This window comes from Leptonychotes weddellii, chromosome 10 (assembly GCF_054177405.1).
Source record: "Leptonychotes weddellii isolate Sample4059 chromosome 10, ASM5417740v2, whole genome shotgun sequence".
Classification (NCBI taxonomy): domain Eukaryota; kingdom Metazoa; phylum Chordata; class Mammalia; order Carnivora; family Phocidae; genus Leptonychotes; species Leptonychotes weddellii.
In genome coordinates, this window is record NC_138378.1 from 13993018 (window position 1) to 14015730 (window position 22713).

The 22713-nt window shown below is 50.4% G+C and overlaps 1 protein-coding gene across 4 annotated transcripts in view; it reads left to right on the plus strand.

The window, feature by feature from the left end:
- Nucleotides 1-22713, plus strand: part of RIMS4 (regulating synaptic membrane exocytosis 4) — a 62189-nt gene that overhangs the window by 30434 nt on the left and 9042 nt on the right. For 2 of the 4 annotated variants that reach the window (XM_081832700.1, XM_081832702.1), the window contains exon 2: nt 9997-10138. In XM_081832700.1, the coding sequence (XP_081688826.1) occupies nt 9997-10138 (142 nt within the window). The remainder of the gene's footprint in view (nt 1-9996; nt 10139-22713) is intronic. The other 2 variants (XM_081832701.1, XM_081832703.1) reach the window with 1 other exon arrangement.

The window sequence follows — 22713 nt, forward strand, 5'->3', positions numbered from 1 at the left end:
TTTTTTTTTTAAAGATTTTATTTATTTATTTGACAGAGAGAGACACAGCGAGAGAGGGAACACAAGCAGGGGGAGTGGGAGAGGGAGAAGCAGGCTTCCCGCAGAGCAGGGAGCCCGATGTGGGACTCGATCCCAGGACCCTGGGATCATGACCTGAGCCGAAGGCAGTCGCTCAACCGACTGAGCCACCCAGGCGCCCCCAAACAGTTGTTTTTAAAAGCATCTTTCTCCAGAAGAGAAGGGGATGGTGAGAATTTTATATGCAGGATGATTGGCAAGACATTTGGGGGTAGTTGGTCACATGGGATGTTTGGAATTACCTGAATTATTCAGTGTGAATGGAATGGAGAGCACATTGGAGAAAAGGGAAAAAATAGGCTGAGAATGTAGATTGGGACCAGATCCGAAAGGCAGTGTGTGTTAAGGTCTTTGAAATTTATTCTGCAAGCATTGAAGTACGATTGGAGGTTTTTAATCAAAGAGATGACATATTCAGTATTGAGTTTTAGAAAGTTCATGCAGGCCACAGAGTGGGGAACTGACAGAAGAGAATGCTCTGGTGCTGGGACACAGTAGGGCTGACCACCTGACCAAGCATTCGAGGCTCCTGGGGATCTTCTGAAATTACAGATTCACAGACCCCCACTCTAGGCCTACTGAACCAGAATCTCCAGGAGAGGGGACAGAGAAATCTGGGTTTTAGCCAAGTTCCCAGTGTATTCCAAACTGTCGGACCAGCACTGACCTCCAGGAGGGTGTTTGGGAGCCTCTAAGTTAGTTGACTCTTGCAGCAGTCCAGGCAAGAGAAGGCCTAGGGGGTGAGCTAAGGCTGTGACCCTGATGATGCAGAGTAGGACTGAATTTGAGTCCCCAGAAGGAGGCATGGTGACACAGTTTACTTAATTAACAAATACTTACATGTCATTTCCTAAATAGCACTTACTATGTGCCAGAGCCTGTTCTAAGTGTTTTTTTTTTAATACCAAATATTAACTCATTTAATCCTTATAAAAATGTTATGAGGCACTTACCGTATTTTCTCCATTTCTTTGAAGAGGAGGCAACAGAGAGACAGAGAGGTTAAGTAACTTGCCCAAGATTCACATTACTAATAAAGTGACCAGGGTCAGCTCTACAGCTCAGACCATCAGGCGCCATTGTCCATGGTTTTAGTCACTAGGCTTTGCTGCTTCTTGAACATGCTCCAGAAATAGTGGCAAATGGCTGTTTAAGGTGAAGGGGGCTGAGAGGTTGGCAGTGAAGAGACCTGAATTCTAATTTCAACATAGTCATTGACTCATGTCCCTCTGTAGACCTCAGTTGCCCCTTTACACAGGAAGGCATTAGTCTGGATGACCCCTAAGTTCCCTCCAAATGGAATCTTCTCTGATTTTAATGGAAGGCAGATTTTGACAGCTCTGGAGAGAAGAGGGGGAGGTAAAGGGCCCTCAATCAGGGTTTATGCTTCCTCGGCCTGTTTTTGGAGACCAGCCAGAGGCAACATCAGGGCTCAGGAGGTCTGAGTTCCTGCATGTCATCTCAGCCTTGATTTTCAGATGAGTCTTAAGGCTTGGGCAAGGGAGACATGTGAGGCTGAAGTCACTTGGAATGGCTAGGCCAGGGAGAAGTTGACCATAGAGGAAGAAGAGGCAGCAGCTTCCAGGGTATTCATCTTGGAGGAACAAGAAGGGCGGTGCTAGTGGGCAGGGGAAGCAGTGAGTCCCAGGGACCGTGGTACTTCTCCGATCCTGGTTTAAAATAACAGACTGACCCAGAGCTCTTGTGTCCAGGGGACTTCACAGACTGTGATATGGATCTGTAGTGGGCCTTTCACAGAGACAAGATTACACTCTGGTCAGGGATGTGGTGAGGGGTTTTAGAGCCTGGGGACTTGGAGTAAGTCGTATGACCTCTATCAGCTTTGGGCTCCTCATCTGGAAAACAAAGCTGTGAAGACCCATCTTCAATAAAATATCAAAGTGGAGAATAGTTGTATTCTCTCCTTCCTCTACCTCCCACCACCACATTCTTGGAATCTCTAGTGGTTAAGAGTATAGGATTTGTTTTCACACAAATCTGGGTTTAAAACCTAGCTCTGTCTTGTCTGGTGTAAACTTGGACAGGTTGCTGAACTGTTCTGAGCCTGGTTCCTTTTTGTAAAATGAGGATAACCAACACTTGACTCTCAGAGTTATGGTTAAATTATATCTATCTATCTAGAGCCTAGCACAGGGTAAGTGCTAAGAATAATGGTACTCTAATTTTAAATTTATCATTATGGTTATTTTATTATCCTGTTCCTTATGAATGCTTGTTTTTGGGAGAAGGTACATTAAACACATTCATATTAAGGTATAAACAACTGAGTGAAACTTATGTTTTCTTTATTGGAAAATTTGCCTTTTTATTGGGGGCCTATCCTAAATATAAAGCCAATTCAATTAAACACTATTCATGGGGCTGGGCAATGTTGGGTGCTGTCCTTGGTGCTGAAGGGGAGTAAGGGAGGAATGAACTTACACTGTAGACATAGGTACTGACTAGGTTGACTGCGGACTGTGTTTCAAGGTGCAGTGGAGTAGATACTTCAGGAGAGATGAAGATGAAGTGCCCCTGGGACTCAGGGAGTCTGATCAGGGAAGTCTTTGTGGAAGAGATGGCATTTGAGTTCTGTGGTAGAGCTTAGTGAGTTTAGTGTTAGTGGTTCATTAAAAACATGGTTATTGGAGTTAGAAAGACGGTTTGGGTTCCAGCTCTGCCATTAGTAGGTATGTGTCCTTAGGAAAGTTCCTTAACCTTCCGAATTCTTATTTTCTCCTCCTGTAAAATGGGGCAGTAACTATTTTGCTCACAGTTTATTGTGACAATTAAATGATATGCTGCCTCTTAAAACACTGGGCACAACATCTGACACAGTGGTGATAATAATAATAATAATAGCCGTCTTTATCAAGTGCTCATGGTATGCCACCACTCACTTAGGACATCCTGAAGATTAAATGTTTGTATCATTATATTACCATATTGTTAGAGTTAATCTTCATAACAGCCCTAAGAGTTTGGTGAGTGCTGAATAAATTATAGGTGTTATTTAAAGCTTAGCTCTGGAGGACAGTTAGAATTTTGATAGAGAAGGTGAGGAAGGGAGGAAAGTCAAGGAGAGAAAACCATGGTGAGGAGTTACTGAGGATGTACCCAGAGCGAGGTGCCTGGGGCTGGGGTGTGAAGACTATGGGGGAGACCAGTAGCAGATGGGCTGGAAATCAGATAATGGAGTCTTGCGTGCCTGGATGCAAAGGTTGGACCTAATTTGGCAGGCAACGGGGAGCCATTCTAAGGTTTTAAATAAGATCATGGCATGACTGAAGTGATTTACTTATAAATTTATATTTCACCTTCATTTACATTATAGAATTAATACATTTAACTATAAAAAATTCAGAAGTCATAGAAGCATACAAAAGAGAAATAAAACTTTCCTAATGTGCTGGTTGGAGTATAAATTGGTACAACTACTTTGGCAAGTCATTTTGCAGCTGAACAAATGCTTGCCCTATAACCCAGAAGTTCTGTTTCTAGGTATATTTCTGAGACATGTGTGTGAATCTTCCCTAAAGGCCAAGCATCGAAGTAATCATAGCAACATTATTCCTAATAGCCCCATACTGGGGGAAAAAAAAAAAAACCCTAAGCAGTACAATGGATAAATAGGTTGTGGTATATTCACACAGTAGAATACTATATAGCAGTGATAATAAGCATCTACAACTACACACAACAACGTGAGTGGATCTTATACATTCAGCATAACACTTAGCAGAAGAAACCAGCTCCCCCCTCCCCAAAGGGCCATTCTCTGTTTATAAAGTTCAAAAACAGACAAAACTAGTATTTGGCGTTAGAGATCAGGATAGTGGCTACCCTTGTGGAGTGAGAGAGACCCGGAGATGGGGCACAGTGGGCTTCAGGGGTCCTGGCAATGCTCTGTTTCTTCATTTGGGTGCTGGTTATACAGGTATGTCTGCTTTGTGAAAATTCATCAAGCTGTACGCTTTGGGTTTGTGCACTTTTCTGTATAGATCTTGTAGTACTTAGATTTGAAAGTTACAGAAACACATCTTTCATCCCCCTCTTCTGACAGTCTTTCTCCCTACAGCTATTCCCCATTAACAGTTTGGTTCATATCCTCCCAGATTTCCTCCCAAATATATATAAGCTATCTATAGCTTTACAAAAATGGTATTATGATTTACATAGTGTCCTGCAGTGTACTTTGTTAACAATATGTTGAGGCAGTCTTTCTGTGTCACTGTATGTGTGGATCTAGATGATTCTTTTTTTAAAAAAAGATTTTATTTTAAAATAATCTCTGCACCCAACGTGGGGCTCAAACTCACAACTCCGTGATCAAGAGCTGCATGCTCCACTGACTGAGCCAGCCTGGCCCCCCCCCCCCCGATGATTCTTTTTAACTGTTGCACAGTATTTTATTGTGGGGATGTGTCATTTAGTAAACTGGTTCCCTGTTGATGGACAGTTAATTCCAGCATTTCATTGGTGTAAATGATACATGGGGAACCTCTTCATGCATATCTTTGTGTACTTTTGTGACTGTTTGTGTAGAATAAATTAGTAGGAGTGGAGTATCTTTGTCTCAAGTGATAATTTAAGATGGTTAGTCTCTTAATGACTTGTTGGGTGGGTGGGTTGGATCAGGGAGACCAGTTAGGAGTCTGTTGACATAGTTTAGACTTGAGGTGTAGGTGGTTGGCTGTGAAAATGGACAAGAAAGGGGAGAGATAAGAGCTATTACAGGCAAAGACCTTATAAGACCTGCCATTTGATGAGAAAGGGGAAAAGTCAGAGAGGTCCTGAGGGGGTTCTGAGTCTGGGTGGCTGCGTTGATTGGGGGAAGTAGGACCAGGGATGGGTTTAGTTTTGGCCAGGTTGCATTCAAGGATTCTGCTCATCATCCAGGTAGTGATGCTCAGAATGCAATTGGAAGTATTGCTCTGGCCAGAGTTAAGGGCTCCATGTTGGGGGTGAGATTCATTTGCATAGGGTGGTCCTGCGGTTGTGGGAGGGGAATGAAGTCACCAGGGGGTGAGGTCTAGAGAGAGGGAGAACCCAAGGACTGAATGGTGAGGCCCTCATGTATAGGGATGGAGGCAATGGTCAGAGGGACCAGAGGAGATTCATAAAATTTACTATCCAAGGAAGCCAAAGGAGACACCTGAAATGACTGTTGTTCAAAGGATGAAGTAATCCGTAGCCTACGTTAGTCGCCCTCCCACTGGCCCCCTAATGGTGCTGTCATTATATTTTGTACTTGGTCTTCAGAGCACTTACCACACTTCTGATTAATCAATGTGATCATCTGTTCAGGGTCCACCTCCCCCTCTGAACTGTGAGCTCTGTGGAGGCAGGGACCATGCCACTCTCATACTCTTCTATCTCCAGCATCAGGCATGGTGTTTAGCACATAATGGTGTTGGTACCCCAAGTTGTTGTTGCTGTTTCCTGGCAGGACTCCAGCTGTTCACACTCTGCGCCCCGCCCCCGTGCAAATTGGGAGAAGAGGGACTTAGGACCCCGCGAGAGAGAATTCAAGCTGCTCAGTTCAAGTTTTGGGTGCAGCAAGTGTGAGTGGGTGGCCAAAAGTGGGTCATCCAAACTCCCATTTATTTGTACATTACAGTAGCCAGCTACAGTTGGTGCCCAAAGCTTATAGGACTCAAACTCCAAGCCTCTCCAATGGGTCATTGGTAGCTTCTCATTTGCTCCCCTTAACCATCCCTTTGGAGAGCATGCCCTTCCCCTTACCTGCACTCATTGTGCAGCAGCTCTTCTTATCACCACATTCATGAAGGGAATGGTGTTCCCATCATGATGCTGAAATCTACCTGTGCAAAGATTTTTGAACTTCGACTTCCTTAGGATGCCGGTCAAGGCAGGTGTCTTAAGTCACATTTCCCCAAAAAGTACCCTGAGATGAGATTTGTGTGCAGGTGACGGAAGTGCCCCCACAGGAGACCGGGGAAGCAGGAAGCATGCAGGGATGTGGGATCGAGGGCAGCTCCAGCCCCCCCACCTCAGAGGGTTCCTCTGGAGCGCATGTTATGCCTCAGAGTTGTTCTGACCTGAGGTAAAGGACCTGAGTTGAGGGTTCATTCTCCTGTTCCATTTAGGCTTTGATTAAGGGGATCATGGATCATAAACCCCCAGGCACTTCTGCCTCTTGCTGTGTGGGGGCAACGTGGGCTCAGTAGCCAAAGGAAGACTGAGAAACAAACAAAAAGTGGCGGTGGGGCTCACAGGAGTGGGAAGAAGGGAGATCTGTGAGGTGTGGGTGGAGTGTCAGCAATGTCTGCTACAGCAGGTCACGCCCGGGTCTTTTTCTGGGACCCGAAGGACCCAAAGCAGAGGCTGAAGCTCTCCTCTGTCTTCCATCCACGTGCGCTTTATCAGTGGAGACCAGCCCTTAGAAGCACATTTCACATCCTCATGAAGGCTTCCCACTGGACCAGAAGGCACTCAGTAGATGTTCACTGAGTGAGTTGGAAGCACCACAGTTCAGGAGCTGGGGGCTGAGATGAGGCCGTTGTACTTGGTCACGAGCAGCCGTTGGAGACTGGTTTAGGAAGCTGTGCGAATGCGGTGGAAGCCAGACTGCGAGAAACGACAGCGTGTGGTTGTCTCTGTGCTCGGAAGGAGTTTGTTGGTTGAAGGCGGTGGGGGAAGAAGCGAGGCCTTGAGCAGACTTGCAGGAGGAGTGGAAAGAAGCAGAAGATGGAGAGGTGGCAGATTCAAGGCCCAGAGAGGACAAATGGGAGGAGGAGTTCCTGGTGCGAGTGGGAGGAGGTGGGATGAGGAGAACAGGTGGCAGATCAGCCTTGGCCAAGAGAAGGGTTACCCTCTTACTCTGAGAGAGCAGGAGAGGGTTGAGAGGCTTGTTGAAAGGTCTGAGGATGGTGCAAGTTGGAAGTAAGAAGGAGCAAGTCAAAGAGACACATCTTTTCAGCCAAGTGGGGGAAAGGTCATTGGTTGGGGTGACTGGGTGACAACACAGTGTGAAAGCGTTGGTACAGTCACTTTGGGGACCTTGACTGAGTCAGCAAGAGATGGCCAGTGGAGGATCGGATGGCCAAGGGGAGATGGTGGACCTTGTTGGTGTGGTTGGGCACCACATTGGGGACTCCCGTGGTGGGGAAGGTGGCATGTTGGGGAATATTTTGCAAGGTAGTTGGTGTGAGCAAATTTGGGGAGTGTTGAAAGGTCTTACTCTGCAGTCACTGTGGCTACTTCTGTTTGCATCTACTATGTGCCGGGCTCTGTGGCAGATGTCCAACAGCTCCATGGGGTCGTGCTACCCGACTTGCCCAAGGTCGTGCCACCAGTGGTTGCAGAGCTGGAACTCTGTGCCTGCCCCGACTGATTGTGACACCAGCCTCATCTAAGGCCCGTATAGGGATTTGGATGTGAAATGCTTTGGTGCTGCAGAATGCCACGCAGATGTGAAGCACACCTTTCCAAGCCTCCTCCTTAGCCCCCGTGGGGACTGAGTTGCGTCATGCTTTGGTTCTCCCTCTTCCAGGAGAAATGTGTCAGACCCTGGTGGGCGGGGACAAACCAGTGTGAGTCTCTAGAACAGGGCTCTGTGGGGAGGTAGAAAGCCCAGGCAGGTGTCTGCAGCCTGCCCGCAGGGTGCCAGGTTCTGGGTTTGTATCCCCAGTGTGGGTGAGTGGGGTTTGTCCCTGGACCTGTGTCTGCACTGTGTGTGTGGGAGTTGAGGGACATCTCTCTGTGCTTGTGAGTCTGTGCTTCTCAGTGAGCATGTGCATGGTTTTGAATCTTACTCTGTCTTAGCACCTGCTACACACAGAGGCACATAGAAGTGGTTGGGTGGGTTGCAGATATAGCTTAGGGAAAGAACAAATGGTGGGATGAAGGGAAGCAGAGAGACGGGGACACACGTGTTCCCCCACGTGTTCAGAAACACCCAGGTGACACACACACAGAGAAATGCACAGTGTCCGTTTCTCTGTGTGCTTTCTTGAGTGGGTTGGCGTATACTTCTTATGGATGTGCATCTGTGTGTATGACTGGCACATAGCCAGTTAGCCTCCGAAACACAGAATGATAGGTATATGGAGACTCGTGGAAACACACAAAAACGCTCAGACATACATTAGCGTACTCTGTGTCTTTGCATGTTTATTCCTGCGTGTTTCTGTGTTACCGTGTGTTTTTCTGAGTGTGAACATCTGTGTGCCTGAATAATGCAGATACATGTGGGAGACAAACGTGGGCACACACTCTGAGAAACACACACACAGTGTGCGTGTGTGTGTGTGTGTGTTTGTGTTTGTGTGTGTTTCAAAGTCAGGGAGGGAAGGAGGAGGGAGGCCAGGAGAAGGCCAGTGGGAGGATCCTGGTCTTGCTCTGCTTCCTGGCACGCAGACCCAGGTCCCCTTACCTCTTGGGGAGCAGGATGATGGGGTTTGGGTGACACTGCTTTGCTCTGGTGGGTTGGCCAGCCAGCACTGAGGAAGCCCCTGAGGTATACGAGTTCATTCCAGACTTCGTAGAGAGAAGTAGATCTTCATGGGGAAGATCCCCCTAAAGATCTACCTCACCTCCAGTACACCCGCAGTCTGTGCAGGGGGGCAGGAGATGTAAAACTCACCCTGGTCACCAGGCTGTGGAGCAAGGAGCAAAGAGACCCTCCTGGGGTCAATTCCTGGTGCCGTCATTCCCCCCCCCTCCCCTTTCTGGCTCTGTGGGTGTGGACAAGTGGCTTAACCTCTGTGTCTTGTGTCCTTGATGCCCTTGAGTCTGGGAGAACAGACTCATCTACCTCATGGGGGGTTGAGGATTAAGACCACTCTCAGGGCAGACATCCGTTCATCCAGCAGTTATTAATTGAGCACCTACTGTGGCTGGACCCTCTTCTTGGCCCTGGGGCTTCAACAGTCAATAAAGCAAAGTACCGTGTGCTGAGTTCACCTGCTATGCGGAGGAAGCTGGTCAATAAACCAGTAATGCCACAAACATGTCTGGGGTGGTGTTGGGAAGAAAGCCAGAGCAGGGTGATAGGACAGAGAGGGGCAGGGGGCGGTGGGGGCCAGAGAATGGTCAAGGAAGGCCTTGGCTAAGATGACGTTTGATCACAGAGTGGAAGCAAAGGAGTGAGCTACTGGCAGAGGAGAGGGTGTTTGAGGGGAGGGAATAGCAAGGGCAGAGGGCCATTTGTTATAAGTCTGTTGTTCTCCCCATTTTACAGTGGAGGAAATGGAGGCACAGAGAGGCTGAGTGATTTGCCCAAAGTCTCACAGCCAGTGAGAAAGAGATCCACATTTGAACGTGGGCAGTCTGGTTTCAGAGCCACTGGTCGAATTGGTGGTCCTCACTCGGGGGTGACTTGCTGTCCCCACCCCAGGGGATATTTGGCAATGTCTGGAGACATTCTTGATTGCCCCACTGGACCGGAGGGTACTACTAGCATCGAATCGATGGAGGCCAGGGATACTGAGAGAACTTTCACGATGCACAGGGCGCCCTGACAACTCGGCGGGATCCCGTCTAAACTGCCAGTTGTTGCTGAGGTGGGGAAAACCTGGTCTGGATCCATGCAAAGCACTCAGCAGAGTATGACACATAGTAGGTGCTCAGTAAAGAGTAGCTGAAGAGGAGGAGAAGTGATCTGTAGAGAGTTGCAGGGGAGTGTTGAATTCAACAGGGAGAAAAGGGACCTGTAAGTGAATCCGTCCATTTATAGGACTCCTGTGATGCTTCTTGGTGGGTGGGTATGAAGGGCAGGGCCGCCCCAGGGAGGGGGTACAAGTGAGGCAGGTGGTAGGAGGAGTTTGGTGGACTGGAGGGGGTGGGGCGACACTGGGCAGCCACCAGCCACTGTACCACTAACCAGACGACTTGTCTCTCTGTCCCTTCCCGCCCTATGTCTCTCTCCCCATCTCTCTTGGCCTCTCTGCCCAGAAGGGGACAGCCGGAGGCTGAAGGGGGCCATCCAGAGGAGCACGGAGACCGGCCTGGCGGTGGAGATGCCCAGCCGGACCCTGCGCCAGGCCAGCCACGAGTCCATTGAGGACAGCATGAATAGCTACGGCTCAGAGGGCAAGTGAGTGTGGGGCCCGGCCCGCTGCCAGCCCTCCTGGCTCTCGCAGCCCCTGTGGTGTGGGGTGGGAGGGGCTGAGCAGCGCCAGCCAGGAGGCCTGGCTCAGCCTCAGGCCAAGCGGGGCATTGGCTCAGCACTGCGGTCATGCAGAAGGGAGGTGGTAGGGCAAGCAAGCTCCAAGGGTGCTGCAGAGCTGTGTGGGGCAGACTCCAGTGCCTGACGGCCCACGGGCTGCACCATCCTGGGCCCATCCCTTCTCAGCACCTCAGTTTTCCCATCTGTAAAACCGGGTAATAGGGGCAGCCTCAGAGGGGCGTTGTGAGGATTCGGTGGGTTCCTATTTACAGAAAGCAGAGGACAGTGTTGGCATGTGAGTGCCGTATGTCAGTGTTGGCAAAAATAAAGAAGGGGGTCGAGATGGGTTTTATCATGATGTTACTCTTTCCTCTTTACTTTCTTAGTTTCTTAAATCATGATTGGTTTTTAAAAATACATAATTAATACTGCTTGATAAGGAGTTTCACACATGTCAAACCATAAAATATTAGGTCTGACCGCCTCCTCACCAGCGTTCTCTCTCCCTGACTGTATGTCAGCACTGCTGGGTTCTTGTTCCCGCTCCAGATTGCAGGCCCTGTGCCCTGAGTCAGAGTCTCTGGGAGTGGAGCTCGGAACTCCATTTTGTAAAGGTTCCCTGAGGGAAGACTACTCCAGACTGGGGGGATCTCATCTTTGTAGCAATTATGGACCTCTTTGAGAATTTTGGGCAAGTTTTGGGCCTGCTTTCCCCTGAGAAATATGTGCACATACACCCTAACACACACACAGTCCCACACATTCTCACACACATACACAGTCGTACAAACATACTCTTTTCATAATTAGAGCGGGTTCCCAGATTCCCCTTGAGCCCATCCATGGATCCCTAGCAAAGAAACTTTGCTCCCAAGTGACTTTCTTATTGTACAGATGACCAGGGCACTCAGAGAGGTTGGGGAGCTTGTCCTGGATCACAGAGCACATTAACGGGTCTGGAACTCAGGAGTCCTGACTCCCACTGGGGGCTCATTCCATGGCAACGCGTCGCTCCCTTGTCTTGGCCATCCTCAGCCAGGGGTATGGGGGTTCTTGTCACCCTCATGAGGACACTGGGGCTTGGGGAGGTTAAAGCAGTGCTGTCCAGTACAGTGGATGCTAGGCACGTGGCTATTTAAATTAATTTAAATGGAATAAAATGAAATATTCTGTTTTTCTGTCGTGCTGGCCATATTCCAAGTGTCCAGTGACAACTCTTTGGGACAGTGCAGGTATAGAGCATCTCTGCCCTCGCAGACAGTTCTGTTGGGCAGCACTGGCTAAGTGGCTTGTCCGGGGGCAGACACCGGGGCGCGGCTGGGGCTCAGCCACCACCTTCTGCTCTTCTCCCGTTTCTGGCACTGCCTCCCAGCTGGGGGTTCCTGCTGGCTGGAAGCCTTCCCACCCCCAGCCCCTCCTAAACTGGGCATCTCCGGCCTCTGTGAATGGCCTTGCCTTGGCAGATGCTGCTGTCCCACCCACTTCCTCGGGAGGCTTTCCGGAGGGCGAGAAGAGGAGGAGGACAGGCAGAAGGGAGAGGAAGAGGAGGAGGAGGAAGGGAACAACTGTTTTCTTTAACCTGAGAAACTTGGCAAGGCAACAACACTTGGAGGAAGATATTGTAGGCATCGGGGTAGCAGTGGGTCTCTGCCGAGTTCCAGAGGGTCAGGAGGTTTGGGGCCTAGTCCTGGCTCTGCCACTGACCCCCGGATGGCCTTGGGCACATCCCTTGGCCTCTTAAGCTCCAGGAGGCTGGCCGACATCTTGTCTGTTGGTCTCGCAGGCAGCTCAGGCGGAGGGCAGCGTGGGGCAGGGAGCAAGAGCGGGGAGTCAAACCCAGAGCCCCATTTTACAGAAGGCTCAGAGACGCCACGTGACTTGTCCAGGGAGAGCAGCACAAGGAGGGTGTCGTGCAGGAGAAATGAGCTGATGCCTGCACGTGACAGGTGCTTGGGAGGTGGCTCTTGTCATTTCTTGTAATGTGCTTTAAGGGACCAGAGAGTCTGAGATTCCAGGCCAGGACCCTGGAGTCAGACAGGCCTGGTTTGTGCCTCATTTCTGCTTCTTAGTAGCTGTGTGACTTTGGGGAAGTTGCTTTATCTCTGTAAGCCCAGTTTCCTCATCTATGGAAAGGGGACAGTAATAGCACACCAAGACTACTCTTAGAGTTGTCGTATGGATTACATGAATTAATATATGTACGAGCGCTTAGGACTGTGGCTGGCACGTAGCATGCCCTATTATTCTGTTATTACTGGCTTTGATTATTGTTGTTTGTTGTTGATTCAGCCCATTAGTTGGGTATTTTGCTCCTTGTGGCCAGTTGCATCTTACTGGACACAGGGAGCCACCCCCGATGCAATTGTGTCTGTAAAGTACTTAGCACAGAGCAAGCACGGGATTGATGTTGGCTGTGACATTTGTGATCATCAAAAGGTTTGGGGTGCATATCTTGAGCCCAACTGAGGAAGGATCAGGTGGGTTGGAGGGTGCTGGTTCCAGCAGAGGGGAGAGTCTTGCTCTCCAGAGAGGATCTGAGTCTTGATGGAGCCCAGCCAGGTTCCTCCACTCCACATAACACCTGGGCAAGGAAGGGGCATAGAAAGGACGGGGGGTGGGGGGGGACGTGGAGCTGTGGTCGGCCTCCTCCTTGTTCTGGAGGTATTTTGGGCACTGGTAGGACCCAGATGCCAGGCTCTGAAATAGGAGGGGGTGTGACTGTCCTCCCCTTGGGCTCCTGCCAGCCCAGCTGAGCCTTACGAGGAGCCAGCATGCTCGAGCAGCCCCTGCGAGCCCACAGCCCCTGGCGCTGCTGGATCTGTATCTGTCTGCCAGTGCCCTGGATCACTGGCGTGTGTATTCCTGCAAGTGGGCACAGGGGTTTTTCTTTCAGCAAACATGATCGAGTACCTACAGTGTGCTAGACAATTGGGCTGGGCACCTGGGAGCCCCAGCCTTGCACTGACCGAGCAGCTCGCAGTGAGGTGAGAGCTGCCAAGGACAGGCGTAGAGAACTTTGGAAATACTGCATCCTCACCAGGTCTCTGGGCTGGGGAAGGGATGCGTATGGGCGGGGCCATTCTGTCAGTGAAGATCCTTGGGCTCCAGACTGCCTCATATTAGCTGACAGTGACATCAGCCCTTGCTGTTCCAAGTGTGGCCCCCAGTCCAGCAGCATCGGCATCCCCTGGGGGTTGGTTAGAAATGCAGTGTCGGCATCCCCTGGGGGCTTGTTAGAAATGCAGTGTCGGCATCCCCTGGGGGCTTGTTAGAAATGCAGTGGATCCACCCCAGACCTATTGCATCCGAATCTGAAGCTTTACAAGCTCTCCGGGTGGTCCGTGTGCACATGGAGGTTGAGAGGCCCTGGCCCAGTGGGAATAATGTTCTAGAGCTAAGCCTCATAGAGCGCTTGCTATGGGCAGGCACCGTGCAAAGTGCTTTTATATATATTGGCCCATTTAATCCTCACAGCAACCCGATGACGCTGAGCCTGTGAATGTCCCCATTTTACGGACGAGGACACAGAAGCCAAAAGAGGTTAATTAACTTGCCCAAGGTCACTCAGCCAATAAGTAACTTCAAATGCCAGGCTTCAAATTTGGGCCTTGGAATCTGCCCTTCACCTTTACACTTGATTCTTTCCCTCATTTAATGGTTGTATCCATCAAGATTTCGGGAGGTAGACGCTTCCAGCGTGGTGTGGTGGCTCAGTGAGTCCCTTCAGCTTTTCCCTCCCTAGATTTCAGCAGGTGGGACTGGTCCTGGTGTGTCTCCTGGGGCTGGGGAAGGGCTTTCCTTCCCTGAGCCCCTTTCTGCCTGGTTGAAAATTGGAGTTCTCTGTGTTAAGGATGGAAGGAAACAGCTGTGGGTTTGGCAGAGCCGAGCCACTCCTCACTCTTGCCTGGATGCACGCAAGCCTCCCTTTTGGTCGAAACTCCAGTCTGTCACTCAGCACGCACTTCCGCTGACCCCTGCCAACCTGCGCCAGGCCCTGGCCATGTGCCCCCAGCTCCAGCGCCCTGAGCCTCTCACGCTCCCCTCCGTCTCCCCTGCAGGTCTTCGCTTCCTCTACCTGGCACTGCCCTTCCCACCTCTCCTCCCTCTGACTCATTCCTCTTCCAGATCTCAGCTCAGAACTGGCACATAGGCTTCATCTCCTTTGCCAACTCCAGTTAATTGATAGTAGCTCCCTGGGCTGCTGTGTGGAAAAGGATTCTGGAGCCTCATCCAGCCTTGGCAGGGGTGTGGAGGTTGATTAGCAATGTCTGCCTGGGTGTGGGCAGACGAGGGGGAACGGTAAGGGCTGCGAATCCTCTGGCTGCATCAGCAGTTTCCGCGGCCTGTTCTGCCCTCCACAGCACCCACCCCTCGGTCGTGATGGTCACGGGTGTGTTTGTCTGTCCCACTAGGCACTGAGTTCAGTGCCTGCCCAGCCTAGGACCTGGCCTACAGGTGACATTTTGCAAATTTTGGTGGATAATGGGTAGGTGCTATGAGCAGAAGCACCCCCACATCCACTCCTTCCAGCCCTTTCTCAGCCTCCATCACGCAGAATCAGGGCCCCAGCATCCTCTCTGGGTGCCAGAAGCTCTTGAGCTGGCTCCCACAGCCCCTCCTGCTCCTTCCCTCTGTCCCTCATTGTCCTGAGGTGTCTGGGTCACCGACATCCAGTTCCCTGGGCGTCTGGGTCACTGTGCCCACAGCCCTGGAAAGCAGGGTGTGGGAGCTGGTGCATGACCACCGCACCTGGGCTCGGGGTCACGTTTTTGCCAAGGCTGTTTCCCTAATCACCAAAGGCCCCAGAGGCCCGGTGGGTGGCTGGGACCCCCTTTCTCTTGCCCACCTCTGCTCTGTAATGGTCCATACCTGAAGAACAGCCTGTGACTACATGTGGCTCTGGGCTAGGAGACCCGGGGTGGGGGGGTGGGGGTGGTCCGTTTTGTAAGCACTCGTATTTATGGTACATTTGACTGTGCCAGAGTGAGTTCTCAGAAGTTCATCTCGTTTAGTACTAACAACGGCACTGAGGGGTATCCTCTTTATTCCTGCCCCACCCAAATGGAAACCCAGATTCCAAGAGGTGAAGAATGTACCTCCACAGCTCCAAGCCGGGGGTGGGGCGGAGTGTGGTCAGGATTCAAATCCAGCGCCCAGAGCCCTGACAGTAACCCCTCCCCCTCCCCCGCCCCCGCCCCGTGCTGCTCTGGGCAAGGCGAAGGTCCCCCCAGGGCACGTAGACACAGCAGAGCAGAGTGGTTAAGCAGATGCTCTCTGGAGCCAGACTGCCAGTTTCCAGCAGAGTGATCTTGGGGTTGTGTAACATTCCTGTGCCTTGGTTTCCCTTTCTGTTATTTATTGGATGGATAAAAAAGTAAATCAAATCCCCGGCATCATGCCCATGAGCCACACTCATGTGCTTGGGGGCAGGTTTGGAAACGTCTGGATGCTTGAGAAGCGGGAGTCAGGCTTGTGGATTCTGTGTCTCCTGGCATACAGTCAATTCTGCGACACCGCTTGTTTTGAAAACGTGAATTTGTTCCAACACAGTTGAAGTATTAGGGAGTAGCTTGAGCACAATACAGATTTCGCCTTTGCTCAGGTGCGTTTCGTCCATGAGAAACACGAGGGGAACGCAGAAAACTGCACCCACATGGGAGTAAACCAGACTCCCGCAGCTCCTGCCCTGTGTCCAGTCCACACCGGGCCTTGCAACTTCCTACCCCGTTCCAGACAGCCCTCCTCCTCCACTTTGCAGCAACTCCTGGGCCGAAATCCTTCCGACACACATTTTCCACAAGCAAACTTTAGGATGTCGCCTACGTAAAGCACCGTATTTATTGTAGTCTGTCTTAACCGTTCAACGTGTATAAAGACTGTGCTCCCATTTTTACTATGTTCCTGTCTTTCTTGTGTGTGTGTCTGTGTATATGTGATACTGACAGAGTGTTTGGATGTTGTGCCCCTAACCCTGTTTTCCCCGGAAGGTCTGTGATTTCTTCTGGAAGGATTTTGCCCTGCAGAGTGATTTTTAGGAATGTCTGTTTTGCATGATAGCAAACTATAGTGTAGTGGAGGCTCCGTAGGTCTGTGGGAGGGCAGATGGATGGGAGGAAGCATGGGGGCAGACAGTGAATGGAAGAACAGAGAACCCATAAACTACTAAAACCTATCAGAGCCACATAACCTATAATCACCATGAGGGCTGTACAGCCTTTTAATTTCGGATGCAGTTGAGACAGGTGATCCATCCGGAAAAGAGAAGAGTCAACCCCCAAGTAACCCAGTTACTTCTTTTTTTTTTTCCCCCAGTTACTTCTTTAACTGTCGAGAGCACAGAAAATCCAGGGGCCAAACGGAGCACAAAGGTTAATACTAAAAGACAAATGAGTTTCAGCTCCACAAACAAAACTAACAAGATTTGAAATGCAGGAAATCTTATTTCACCATTAACACAAAATAAAAGGCCAGCGGCCCACGGGTTGTAATCCTGTTTCAGGCCGGTGCCTCTACCCATGTGGCTGGCGTGTGTCCTCAAGAGGAACCACCTGCTGCAACCCTCCCCCTATGCTCCCCCATCCCACCTACCCCCCCATGGCCTGGGCTTGGTCTCAGGCATCCAGATGCTGCACTTCCAAACAGGTCTGGAGTCAGAAGTGCCATGAAAGTACCATGGAGAGAGAGAAGAGGCTCTTCAGGCCAGACAGCAGGCGCCAGCATCTATTCCTCAGCATATAATGTGTGCTGGGTCCCGTGCTGAGCACCCTGCCCGCGCGATCTCACTGACTCTCCCCAGCAACTCAGTAAGGTGATTACAGTTTATCCCCATTTCATCCATGAGGAAACAGCAGCTCAGAGAGGTTACAAAACTTACCCCAGGTTGCACAGCACTGGAATCCAAGGTCTGTCTTAGGCCAAAGTCCAGTCTCAGCCACTGTATTTTCCCAGTTTGGGACCAGCGGAAGGGTTTGGCAGTGAACATTGAGTTCCTACTGCATACAGGGCATGGTCTAAGTAGTAGTACGTGCACGGTATTTAATTCAGCAGGCTCTTTCCCACCCCTTTGCGAATGGACCCTGTGAGCAGAGATTTTTGAAACCTTTAAAGCTGGTAGAGGCTCTAAAGGCACCCACGGAACGAATGGCACACACTGTCCAAGAGGGAGGTAGGCGTGGTCTTGTGTGCAAATGAGAAGATTTAAGTGCAGAGACACCAGCAGCTTGCCAGAGATCACACAGCAAGCAGGTGACCGGTGACTAGAACCAGCTCGGACTTTGTGTCCTCTGCCTTTTGTGCTACTCCCGGGAAGACCCCAAGGTGGAGTGAGATCTCTGGTACAGTTGGTCCTCAGGCCGGCAGGAATCTGCCACCACTTTCTTCCTTCCTCCAGCCCCATGGAGGTTGTGATAACCCGTTCAGGGTTTCTGGGGCATCTGCCTGGTTCCTTGGCAGCCGGCGAGGCACCCTGGGATGGGAAATCAGGCAGCCTCCCAGATATTATAAACAATTACCGCTAATTACCAGGCCTGCCAGTTCCCCATTGTCTGCTCACAATCCCACCAGGAACTGAGGCGCAGACAATGATGATGTTGGAGGGAACTTTCAATTTCAGGCTGCAGAAGCCTCGCTCTGCCTGGGAGGCTGGACCCTTTAGTGACTTGGACCCCAAGAGGCACCACCGTTTCTTGGGCTTCTGGAGCCCAGACTCTCCTTACAAAGTGGAGCCTGGACCCCACAGATGGCCAGGAGCATAGGGTGGAAGAGAGACAGGGCCGAGGAGGAAGGCCCATGTCACCAGTCGTGAGAGAGTCTAGGTCTTAGCCTTGGTGCTGTTAATTAAGGATTTTTGCAAGAATACACATTTCTGTCCCTAGATATTTAAGTTATTTCCCCCATACTTTCTCTGTGAGACTGTTGCATAATTGCTGAGATAATAGATTCAGAAGCCGGACTGCTTGGATTCAGTACTCCTCTGCCTGTCTTGGTTTGGCCCTCTCTCGGGTGCGGCAGGAACATATGCTTCTCTGGGGCTTGGAGGGACACACATAGCCTCAGAGATACAGGGTCACTTGCAAGATACCAGGCAGCCATTTCTGCAAAGCATCATGCCCTTTTCTTAGCTCCACCCAATAGGAAGGATGGGCACAGGTCCCCTCTGTTTTCAGATTCCCCAGGCCTGTGTGGGGGTTCCCCTTGGGTCTCAGCACCACCAACCCCATCCAGGGACCCAGACCTTCCCCGAGGACCCTCCAGCATCCCCGCTCTCCCCTCCTCCCTGACTTCCACTGCTCCCTCAGGCTGGGGAGTCGTCGTTGGTTTATTTGGGGACAGGACAGCCTGGTTTTTGCACATATCCCTCTAAGTCTGTTTCTTCTTGGATTTGCAACCCGAAGGCCAAGAATCTGACCGCCTTGTTTACTGCCTTCTACTGGGTTATTACTTGTCTGAGGCAGTAGTCTGAGGCAGTGGAAGAGGGTGGCAGGGATGGTAGGAGATTGTGAAAAGGAAAAGCACTCAGGCTACAGTGTCAAATTATCATTCTGCCATCAAGCCTGCCAATAACTTAAGTAGAAACCGAATTTACTGGACACCGCTCAGGCACCTCACATGGGTGAGGGAGGAACTTGAGCAGCCAGGACTGGGGGACTAGTTCGGGGCTCTTGGTGAGGCCCACGCACAGGGCTCAGTCCTCATGACTTTCGGTCTCTGGGATTCTCCTTTTTTGTTTCCCAGAGAGAATTTTTGTTTGACCGAGCTTGGGCAGGTGTCTAAGCCATGGATCCATCAGCTCTGGCCAGGGGACAGGGGCACTGTATTTAAGTAAAGCCAGTTGCCATAACCGGCCTCTTTAATCAATGACTGAATGAAAACGTTCGTTTCTTGTTTATGCCAATTTCAGTGCAGGTGTTTCTGGTCGTTGGGCCCAGGCTCCCTTTTTCTTGTGGCTTCACCATCATTAGGGTCCCTGATGGGGGAAGAGAAGATCATATGTGAAGTTTTTTTATTTTCCCCTAATTGTGGTAAAATACACAGGATACCAGCTCACCATTGTAACAGTTTTTGTTTTTTTTTTTAAGATTTTATTTATTTGACAGAGAGAGACACAGAGAGGGAGCACAAGCAGGGGGAGTAAGAGAGGGAGAAGCAGGCTTCCCGCCGAGCAGGGAGCCCGATGTGGGGCTCAATCCCAGGACTCTGAGATCATGACCCGAGCTGAAGGCAGACGCCCAACGACTGAGCCACCCAGGCGCCCCCATCGTAACAGTTTTTTTAATTGAAGTAGAGTTGACACAGTGTTACATTGGTTTCAGGTGTACAGCATAGTGATGGGACAACGCTGTACATTATGCTGTGCTCGCCGCAGCTTCGGTACCATCTGTCCCCATACAGCCTATTACAGTGTCACTGATTGTCTTCCCTATGCTGGGCCGTTCATCCCTGTGACTTATCATTGCATGCAATTTTTTTTTTTTTTTTTTTAAATAGAGGAGGTGGGGTTGGGGAGGGGCAGAGGGAGAGGATCTTAAGCAGGCTGCATGCCCAGCGCGGGGCTCACGGCCCTGAGATCATGACCTGAGCCGAAATCAAGAGTCAGATGCTTCACCGGCCGAGCCCCCTGGGTGCCGTCATAATTTTTAGGTTGGGTGGCATTAAGTACAGTCCCATCATGCAACCATCATCACCATCCACCTCCAGAACTCTTCATCTGTTAAAGTGAACTCTGTCCCCATAAAACATGAACTCTTCATTCTCCCTTCCCCCCTGGGCCCCGGGCAACCATCCTTCTGTCTGAATTTGACTGCTCGAATACCTCATGTCAGTGGAATCACCTAGTATTTATCCTTTTGTGACTGGCTTATTTTGTTTAGCATGACATCTTCAAGACTCATCCCCGTTTGTAAAATGTGTCACAACTTCTTTTCCTTGTTCAGGCTGAATAATATTCCATTTTATGTATAGACTATTCATCCACTGGTGGGCACTTGGGGTTGTCTCCACCTCCTGGCTATTGCAAATGATACTTCTGTGAACATGGGTGTACAAATGTGTCTCAGACACCCTGCCTTCAATTTCCTTGGCATACTCCCAGAAGTGGAATTGCTGGATCATATGGTAATTCTATTTTTAATTTTTTGAGGAACTGCCATCCTGTTTTACATAGAGGCTGTACCATTTTACATTCCCACCAACAGTGCAAAGGATTCCAATTTCTCCACATCCTTGCCAACACTTGTTATTTTGTTTTCTTAATTTTACTTTGTTTTTGGTAGTAGCCATTTCAATGGGTATGAGGTGGTGTCTTGTGAGCCCTGGCAGGTTTTTTTTCTTTTCTTTTTCTGTAATGCCAGCGCCTGACTTCAACTTTGATTGCTTGAGGCATTCATTTCAAAGAGGCAAACAAATTTGTCAGCGACACAAAGAGCGGGGCCACCTCCTCCACAGTTGAGGCTCTTTTGTTTTAGAGATCTTGATTGATTTTCCGTAGCTGACCGTTTGGGCCACTTGTCTTTTCTCTTCCCGTGCTTTAAATTTCCGCTCTTATGTTTTAAATTCACCAATAAAGAGTGCGCCCTGAACCCCTAGGCCTCCACCCTTGACCCCAGTAAAAGCAGAACCCCTGGTCTGTGCTCTCTCTCGTGCCCCCCTTTCCCACGACCTCGCTGTGTGGCCCCAGGTGTGCTGTGCAATTTCCCAGGTCTTGTAGGTAATAAGCCTTTATTTCTTTAAAGTTTCCTGATGATTGTTGCTGAAGGGCATCTTGCAATCATAGTAAGAACCACAAGGGTTGGTCCAGTCCTGACACTGGTTTGGAGAGGGCAGATGTCTGTCTGTGGCAAGCGCACGGTGGCCCAGGTGAGTGCCCCAGGCATTTCTAGCCTTTGGCATGACTATCATTGGCTGAGGCTGGCCCAAAACGGATGGCGTGGGGGTTAGGCCTGGAAGGGGCCTGTATCCCTTCAGCTCACGTCGGCCACACTTGCTTACAAGGCTAGGAGACGGGTTAAGCTGTCTCTCCAGGAGGAAGAGGTGAGCAGCGCATTCCCCACACTCAGAAAAGCATACCGACTTCCAGGAGCCCACCTGCGTGCTGGGACCAGTCCTGGACAAGGGGAGGGTGTTGTGTGCCATGGCAGCCGCCTGAAAGGTGTCTTCCACAGGCAGACCTGGGTTCAAATGCTGCCTCTCCACCCTATCACTGTGTGCCCATAGGCAAGTGGCTTTCCCCCGCTGAACCCCAGTGTCCGTGATGTTAGCTAAACAAAATCATGCCCATTTCCCTAGAGCTACTGCAGGAGTCACACCAGAGGGTATGGCTCATGAGGACAGCCCTTGAATAAGCCCTGGAGCCCCGAGAGTGCTGGCACATCGTAAGCCCTTGGGACTGAGCGACCCAACCTGAAGTAGGTGGGCCGGGGACTGCGTGTGTCTTGTTATATTGTCCTCTTTGGTCATTTCTTCAGGAGCAACACGTTTCCCCAGCAAAATGGTCGGTTCTTGTGTACAGGGTTTTGTCCCTTGGGAAAGGCAGACCAGTGGTTCAGAGCAGGAGGGGACACACGTGTGGAGTGGATCCCCACACCCCACCTTCCTTGGAAGCTCTTCCTGCTCCTTCAAGGCTGAGATCCTAGCAGGTTTCCCAAGAGGGGGGCTTTGGTGGGGGGGATGCTCTCAGGCAGCGAACCAAGCATACTGTGCCCTCGAGGCCCCAAGGCGCTTTCCTCCTCCTGCTCAGAGGCCTCCCTGGCTGCTGCCGGGCAACCTGGCACACAGTAGGCACTTGTTAAAAGTCCAGGAGTGGGCGCCTGGGTGGCTCAGTTGGTTAAGCGACTGCCTTCGGCTCAGGTCATGATCCTGGAGTCCCGGGATCGAGTCCCGCATCGGGCTCCCTGCTCGGCGGGGAGTCTGCTTCTCCCTCTGACCCTCCCCCTCTCATGTGCTCTCTCTCATTCTCTCTCTCTGAGATAAATAAATAAAATCTTTAAAAAAAAAAAAAAGTCCAAGAGTGTTCTTGGGACCTGCCCAGGTGGAAAGTCACCAGGGATTGGCATTGGGAGTGTTGTATTCAAGTGCTGACTGCCCTGGGAGCTCTGTGGCTTTAGGCGGAGCAGGACCTGGGCCGCCTCATCTGAACAGTAGTGATAAATGTGAAGAACCAACCTCCTGGGATTGGAGCGAGGGTCAGATGAGGAAGTGGGCTGCCGGTGCTTTGCTCCTAAAGATAACAGTACTCATCTCATTTAATACAACAGACCTAGGAAATGGGAACATTATTATTCCCATTTCAGAGATGAGAGACAAAAACTAACTCAAAATTGGCTGAAGCAAAATAATAATAATTTGTAATAATAATGGTTGTTATTGACTTATGGAACCAAAAAAAGAGATGATGTATCTTGGCTTCAGGTAGAACTTGATCCAGGATCTTACGCAAGGCCACCTGTCTGATGGCTTCCGGATGGCAGTGAGATGGCTCCAGTCTGTCTGAGGTTCAAGCCTGGTGG